The sequence below is a fragment of the Dipodomys spectabilis genome, unplaced genomic scaffold, assembly GCF_019054845.1.
Source record: "Dipodomys spectabilis isolate Male_0828 unplaced genomic scaffold, ASM1905484v1 ptg000019l, whole genome shotgun sequence".
Classification (NCBI taxonomy): domain Eukaryota; kingdom Metazoa; phylum Chordata; class Mammalia; order Rodentia; family Heteromyidae; genus Dipodomys; species Dipodomys spectabilis.
Window position 1 is genome coordinate 15,418,881 of NW_024870696.1, and position 8,828 is coordinate 15,427,708.

The window sequence follows — 8,828 nt, forward strand, 5'->3', positions numbered from 1 at the left end:
TCAGCTCAAGGCTAGCTTTCTACCACTTGAGCCACAGCACTACTTCTGGTTTTCTAGTGGTTTATTGGAGATAAGAGTCTCACAGACTTTCCTGCCCCAGCTGGCTTTGAACCACGATCCTCAGATCTCAGCTTCCTGAGTAGCTAGGGTTACAGGTGTGAGCCACCGGCATGCAGCTTCTCTGTCTTCTTTGTAACTGGGGTAACAGCTATTGATGTGAGTGGGGTATTTCCTTGAACTGCAATCCTCCCTACCTCTGTTACTAGTTAGGATTACAGATGTGAGCTACCAGTGCCTGGTCTAGATTTTTAAAATCTTTAATACAGAAGAGAAGGTAAGTATAGTGCTGTATTGGAAAAATAAACAGTAACTCAGAGATAAGAAGTTTAATAGTGTTGCAATCCATGAAAACAATCTCCAAGATGTGTCTAAAAATTACCACTAAAAGGAGCAATTTTTCTATTTTATAAGCTGTTTCATTAATTTGTTCATTAAAAGATATATTTCTATAAAGATTGACTACATATATAGGGGAATCTGAATTATCAAACAGCTGTATACAGTTTGATAAAGATATAATACTCTTTAATAAAGGGAGCAATGATGAATATTTGTATGTTTGACTCAATTATAACAAGTGACTAAAAGGAAATATGATTTGGTTAATGTAACACTGGATTAAGCACTTGTGTACATGTAGGACTTAGATGTTTAAATACATGGATATGGAAGAATAAAGGATAGGACAAAGTACAAACCAATTTTGAAGATCCAACCTACTTGTAATTATCGTCTTCCACAAACTTTTGTAGTTCTTCTATGTATTGGACCGAGTTCAGGTATTTTTGGACATGAGGCAACATTGGAATATCTAGGCAAAATGTGATAAGTAATTATCCAATAAAGTGTATCTTAACCAGAAATTTAAAAGACAGACTTTTTCTTAAAGGACTCCAATTAGGAAGTTCCACATATTTAAGAAATTTCATAGTAAAAAAAATCAGCGACTTCCCAATTTTCCATGATGTAAAAAAAAAAATCAGAGACTTCAATATGATTATACTTAAGCATAAAATCTGTATAATAAGTGAAGGCACTTAATTTTTCTTTTTTGATCAGTTGTGGGGCTTGAACTTAGGGCTTGGGCACTCTCCCTGAGCTCTTTCTGTTCAAGGCTAGTACTCTACCCGATCTAAGCCACAGCACCACTTCTGATTTTCTGGTGGTTAATTGGAAATAAGAGTTTCACAGACGGGCTGGAAAATTGGCTCAGTGGTAGAGTGTTTGCCTTGCATACATGAGGCCCCAGGTTCGATTCCTCAGCACCACATAAGCAGAAAAGGCCAGAAGTGGTGCTGTGGCTCAAGTGGTAGAGCACTAGAGCTGAGGGACAGTGCCCAGGCCCAGAGTTCAGGCTCCAAGACCAGCCAAAAAAAAGTTTCTCAGACTTTCCTGCTCTGGCTGGCTTTGAACCATGATCTTCATATCTTAGCCTCCTGAGTGGCTAGGATTATAGGCCACCAGTACCTGGCTTAATTTTTCTTTTAAACAACTTGTTTTCCAGCTCTGTGGGTCACTACTCATTATGAATTTCAAAAAAGATTTAAGTTAACATGGAAACTGGCATTGGAATAAGGCAGGAGCTATAATCCTAGCTACTCAGGAGGCTTACTTCTGACTATTGTGATTTGAAGTTGGCCCGGAAAAGAAACTCCTGTAGGGCTGGGAAGTTGGCTCAATGATAGAGTGCTTGCCTTGAATACATGAGGCCCGAGTTCGATTCCGCAGCACCACATAAGCAGAAAAAGCTGGAAGTGGCACTGTGACTCAAGTGGTAGAGCGCTAGCTTTGAGCTGAAAAGCTGAGCGACAGCATCCAAACCCAGAGTTCAGGCCCCACGAACAAAAAAAAAAGAAAGAAAGAAAGAAAAGAAACTTCTGGAGACTTATTTCCAATTAACCACCTAAAAATAGAAGTGGAGCTGTGACTCAAGTGGTTAGAGCACTGGCCTTGAACAAAAAAACTTAAGGATACTATCCAGGCCCTGAATTCAAGTCACAGGTCTGGCACACACAAAACAAGGCAGAATAAAAGAATTTTTAACTTTCAGTAAGAGTCTATCATCTCTTCCACACTTTAAATAAGTTTCTTACAAGTACAGATGTACATGTGCAAAGTTAGCTTGAAATATTTTAGATAATATGAATTCAGTATTTTTCAACATCAAAATTTAAATATAAAACATTTCAGTCCTTAAGAACAGCCTAAAAAGCACTTTATGCAAGGCACAGTGATGCTTGCATTACTCAGGAAGCTGAAGCAAAAAGATCACTTGCACCTAGGAGTTAGAAGTCAACTGCTCAACATAAAAAAACAACAACCAGAAAAAAGAGAAGGAAAACTAACCAGTACATGCTGAAATAAGAAAGTTATATTCTCTGCAGTATGAAAAGTGGCCAATGAGATTTATCATGAAATTCATAGCATAATAGCTTAGCATCATCTCCCAGAAACTTACCATATTCACAGGATTGCTGTAAATCAGAAATTATTCGAAGGATGTTATTCATTAAATTTGATCTCTGCTCATTTTCTAGAATGCTGCCAGTTGATGGGTATGCTGAATCAATGTACGTTAAATCTGATAAATAGATACCTGAAACAAAATTAGATGTTTCTTACTTGTAAGCGAATCAGGGAGAGAAAACTCATTTATACATATATTTTAAAACATGCCATAAAAGAATACAGTTATTAACATATTAATATGACCAATCAGGGCTTAGATTTCCAGAGTTAGGTTCATATTTATAAACAACGTGCCTAATAAATTCTTATATTTTTAGCTGCAATTAGAATAACCTTAGCACATATGGGACTTAATGGAAAGAAACTGAATCACTGAACTAGTTCTACCTTTGTTATTTTGGTAGAGACAGTCATTTTAATCTCTCAATCTGTTTACATCTATTCAACCATCACCTAAATGGAATAAGTTAAGCAGCCTAGCAAGGGGAAGTAATTTAGTTATATACCCTTGGATGGAGGATTATTATGACATTTAAGTCTTAACTACTTTGAAAATTGTCTTCATCTGGTAGCAATAGCATACAACTTAAAGATACACAATTGGATTTCTGAAATCATTAATATGACTACAAGTTGAAGTTAACCTTTCCAACCTTTGTATGTTCTTGGTACCTATACAGATGACCCAAAATAATTTGGCTGTGCTAGTCTTGAACATGAGGTCACTCATTTAAAAATATTATCTAAGGTTTCACTATATGCACTTGTAAAATGTATGAAAGCACTATAGTTAGAGAAAAACTTATATACTTCTGTACTTTTCCCTTATTATTCTACTCCCATGAGCTCTCTGTAAGTGAAACTGAAAGTACACATCCATAAACCCATGTTTTATGTTTGCCATTTTCTCCCTCGAGTGTTTTCTAGACACATCTACATCCATTCAAATCCAGGACCTTACATAGACAGTTTAGTGTCTACTATTTTCTACTTTTCTTATAAATTCTAAGACAGGAATTTAGAAATTGTCTAGTATAAAGGGAGGCATGGCTCAAGCAGTAGAGTCTTGTCTAGCAAGCTCAAAACCAAGTTCATACTGAGAGACAGACAGACAAAGAAACATTTTATAGATGAGGAACCTAAAATCTACAGATATTTTAAGCATGTGTCTAATGCCATGTAACCTGTCAGGATGCAGTAGATCATCCTGTATTCCTAGATACACTTGTAGCCTAGGTTTAAAATAAAATTACATTATAAGCATACATATTATCTGTAACATTCACTTTTATGATCTTATACTGTCTATTTAAATTTTCTTTTTCTTTTTTTTTTTTTTTTGGGGGTCCGGTCGTGGGGCCTGAACTCTGGGCCTGGGCGCTGTCCCTCAGCTCTTCAGCTCAAGGCTAGTGCTCTACCACTTGAGCCACAGCGCCACTTCCGGCTTTTTTCTTTTTGCTTATGTGGTGCTGAGGAATCGAACCCAGGGCCTTGAGCATGCAAGGCAAGCGCTCTACTACTGAGCCACCTTCCCAGCCCTTAAATTTTCTTATAACATTTCACATGTTCAATCTAGAAGCTCATTTATGGCAGTTGCTCTGCTTTGTACTTGAAGAAAATCTTGTGTATTATATCTTTAAAACAAGTGGCACTTAATACAATATAAAAGGTTACCATGGCAATCCTTTAACTCATCCTATAGTAGTATTTCTTTTTACTAAGTACAGCATTCTTAAGCCATAGATCCTAAATATCTATTTCTCCCTATCTTCAAATGAACCAAGAGCCAAAGTCTTTCCCACTTCTAATCTTAGAAATGAACCTTTCTCTCTCTTCAAGTACATATTGTGATTTGCGGTGTAATTGCTATTGCTTTTTTCCAAACGTATCATGTAGTCTTTTCTACCATTCAGCCCCATAGTCAATACTCCCATCAAATCATCCTATTTTAGAGTCAAAGCAATTCTTCTTTCAATTCTGATCCCCTTCTAAAGACCCTTGTGATCTCCCTTCAACAAACACCTTGAAAGAGAAACATGGAGTGGTATGCTTATTACACTGTACTTTTAATATAATATCTGACATACATAAACTCCATATGGGTCAGGAAAAATTGTGAAAGACTTTAAAATGGGCGTCTTCAGTGTTTCCTTATTTTGCAACTTGGTGAAGACAGTAATGATACAAATTATTAACTATTATTACTCACTGACCGAAACCCTGCCAATGAATTATACATGTCTACTGCCTATTGGCACATAGATGTTGACCAATTTTGTATCTGGTCTACTGTAAGTTCACTAAAACTTAACTACTTATATGTGTATTATTATTATAAATGATCTCTAGAAATGGTTTTATCTCCCTTGTAAATTTCATGATTTAAATAAAAATTGACATGTATTGATTTTATTGAAAAGCATACATTATCCTTTAGCTAATGCAATATCTGTCAATTTTTGTGAAAGACTGGACAATTTAAGGATTGACGCATCCCTAAGTAGACCTAAGAGGTTTCTAAGTAGACCTAAGAGGTTCCTTGAGGTACATTGCACATGTACATCAACAAAAGATGTGTTAAAAGTGATTTCATGGGTTGGAAGTGTGATTCAGATGGTAAAGTGCCAGCCAATGAGCAAAAACAGATACTGAGCTCAAACCCTGGTCTTGGACAAAAAAAAAAAAGAAAAAGAAAAAGAAAAAAGAAAAGTGGCATCGAAGTTTCACAAAGATTCTGTGCATGAAAATATCATTCCCTGTTGATGAGACTATGGAAGAATCTGATGCAGAATGGGATTTAAGCTTTCATTCAGTGTGTCAATACATGCCATTCTTCTACCTTATCATTAAATCCAAGCTGTTAATACTCACTCTCTATAACAGTGCTGTCCAATATGACAGTCACTGCCATATGTGACAACTAAGTATTTTGAATATATTAACTCACAATTGGTAATGTGTTTAAATAAAATTTGACTTTTAAAAATGAATTACAACTAGATGTTTTGGTCTATGCCTGTAAATCACAGCTACACAGGAGTTGGAGATAGCACATCATCAAGGATTGAGGCCAACCCAGTACAAGTTATAAAGACTCTCTTAAAAACAAGCAGGCTGTATTGGTAGACACCTATAACTCCAGCTAACTGATAGGAAGACACAGAAGTACTACATTCCAAAGCTGGCTGGGTAAAAGCAGTATTGATAACAAAATGAAAAAAAAAAAAGTCTAGAGGCATTGCAAATGGGAGGACCTGATTTTAATCACCAACACTTCCAATTAAAAACAAAACAAAACAAAACAAAAAAAAAAACTTAACCCCCCACCCCAACTTGTAACATCACCAGTACTGTTATATCCCTCCCTACCTCCATTACTGTTCTAAATTTTAAGAATATTCTTATTTTTTCCAAGGCATATCTGTATCCTTCCACAATGCATTATTTACTTTTGCTTACTGCTGGTTTTTTCTTTCTTTCTTTTTTCTTTTTTGGGTGTGTGTGGGGGACTGGTCCAAGACTGGGACTCAAACTGGGTACCTAGGACCACAGTTTGAAGCCAGAATTGGCATAAAAGTGTAAAAGACTGCATCTCCAATTAACTAGCAAAAAGCCATCCTGGAAGCATGGCTCAAGTGGTAGTTTGCCAACAAGGAAGTTAAGCAAAAGAATTCAAACCTTAGTATCAGCAAAACGACAACAAAGATAATTACATTTTAGGTAGGTAGAATTTTAGAAAAATGCCTGCTGTATTCTAGGTAACATGAGCATTCACTAGATTTTTTTTTAAAGGATGATGCTTTTTGAATGTTAGTCATGTTTTGTTACTTGTTTCTGTGGTTAAAGGCATTTGTAATTCCTTAAAATAAATCAATCTGTGACTATACCACAATTTACTCATTTTACGTGATAGATTTTGAAGTTGCTTCCTTTATCCCTCCATGTTCTACAGACATTTCTTGTGTATGTTTCCTACCACCCACCCACCTAAACCCAAACCCAGGCCCAAACCCAAACCCACAGCCACAGACAGAATTTCTAGAGGATACCCACCTTTCCACACCCAAATTCATTCCTGAGACCAAACTGGTAAGGTTCTAATAATTTATGTTCAATAGTGCCAACTCAACACTCCTTTTGCCAGTATATAAATTTCAACAGAAAAATATTTTTGTGCTATCTTCTTATCATTAATCTTACTTTTAGGAAATAAATGTTGTTTAAAATGATATATCTTCATATCAATTTTCATTCCATGATTAGTGACATTCCACTTTTTGCCCATTCTTGTTTTCTTGTTATTAGTTCTATTTTGTTTAAGATACAAGGATTTATTGCAGTACAACAGGAAATAGTGGAGAAAGATAGTGAATATTTCTGTTCCCATGCAGGAAATGGGAATCTAATTTCTTTTGAACATACTGTGCACACTGACTGACTTGTTATGTTTTATCTAGTCACTCTTTCATTCACAAAACACTCTGATCTCTTTATTATGATAGTTAATCTTACTCTCGCATAGGCATTGATGACCTTCTCATTATAAATCTTTAAACATTCTTGTTCTCCTCTAAGTCTCTCAATAGTATTTTAATCATTCCCTTCTTGGTTTTTACAGATTGAACTTCCATAACCTTTTAGTCCTTTGATTCTTCTCTGTCCTGATTTTCCATGGTCTGTCATTATATCTGCACAGTTAACTTGTAATCTCTCTACAAAATCTTGGTTCTGTAGCTTCAGCTACTACCTAACTTGTCATCTCTGATCTTTTAAATCTCTGTGTAAAACTGAGTTGCCAGATTTCATTTTCAAATTAACAAGCTAAACCAATCATCATTTATTCTGAAATATCTGCCATTCCAATTTCCTATGTTGGTTATTCACAGTACTCACTGCTTAAGTTAGAAAGCCCCCAAAGTGCCCAAATTAAAAAGGTATTTACTACCTCATCTTTTACCCAAATTAAACTGGTGAATAAAAACAATCACTGAATGATGAACAATATATTCTATCAGAGGTTAGAGGCTGGCTGCCCATCTGTTCCAATACTTTTAAAATCAGGAAAAGAGCATAGGAAAAGTCCAAATGACCATTTTTTTTTTTTTTTGAGAAATGGGAGTAACTTATAAAACTGTCTTCTAATCCTTCACGTTCATAATGAGGAACCCCCAGAACAGGTGATTCCTTAAAAAATAAACCATTACAATGCCAGTCATTATAACCTTCATCTTCCTGTTACCTTTTGGTCTATTTCACTTATTCATATAAGCGGCTTCATTCTTATTTTGTGTATTTACTTTTACAGGCCTACTTTTAAAATGTATGATATAGGAATTTAAGAAAACAATTCTATGATAAAGGTAGAAATTAAGCTCAAAACTTTAAATAAAGGGGCTGGGAAGGTGGCTCAGTGGTAGAGTGCTTGCCTGGCATGCATGAGGCCCTGGGTTTGATTCCTCAGCACCACATAAGCAGGAAAAAAGAAAAAAAGCTGGAAGTGGCGCTGTGGCTTAAGTGGTAGAGAGCTAGCCTTGAGCTGAGAGCTGAAGGACAGCACCCAGGCCCAGAGTTCAGGCCCACGACCAGACCCCCCCGCAAAAAAAAACTTTAAATAAAGTATATGAATCGATGGCATCTATGAGAAAAACACAAACTAATGCAAGAGGAAAGCTCTGGTGTCTATCAGAAGTAGAAGTCCAAAATTGTACCTGGAAGCAGCATTCAGCAAGTATGTAACCCAATGAAATGACAGAATAGTTTGAGGTTTGAATCTTAATTGTACTACTTATCAAAGCCAAGTTACGGTTTCCTCATATTCCACTGAATTAATATTTCTTGATTTGATGAAATGTAAAAGCATAGTTGGTATTCAATACTTGGTCCCTCTCTAGAATTATATTTATATAGCAGAAGAAACCCAGCCAGAAAAGGGTGAAGATTTGTGTAAGTACAGTTAATGGGACCTCTGGTTTTTTGTTCCCTTCAGGGTTCATCTGTTTTCAAATCACAACATATCAAGTAATAACAAGAATGACCATATTTAGACAAGAGGGATCCATTTGTATATATAAAAGCAGTTTTAGCTGAAGAAACATTACATAATAAGATAAGATATACCAACAACTTTCTTCTAAGTTTAAAATCTTCTGAAATACCAACTCAGGAAGTAAAATGTTTAAAACCTTTTCTGGTCTATAAAGAATTGTTTAGGTGGCTGCCTCTTGACAAATCTAGTTCTTTTTCATCCCAACAAAAAACTCATCAGCTTGCAATTACTTCTAAAATAAAGTCAAGAACTG

At 35.8% G+C, this 8,828-nt stretch overlaps 1 protein-coding gene across 2 annotated transcripts in view; it reads right to left on the reverse strand.

Annotated features, from left to right (window-relative positions):
* Nucleotides 1-8,828, reverse strand: part of Ralgps2 (Ral GEF with PH domain and SH3 binding motif 2) — a 136,689-nt gene that overhangs the window by 30,269 nt on the left and 97,592 nt on the right. For both annotated transcript variants that reach the window (XM_042674682.1, XM_042674681.1), the window contains exons 9-10: nt 2,519-2,656; nt 781-871 (exon numbers count right to left, since the gene is read on the reverse strand). In XM_042674682.1, the coding sequence (XP_042530616.1) occupies nt 781-871; nt 2,519-2,656 (229 nt within the window). The remainder of the gene's footprint in view (nt 1-780; nt 872-2,518; nt 2,657-8,828) is intronic.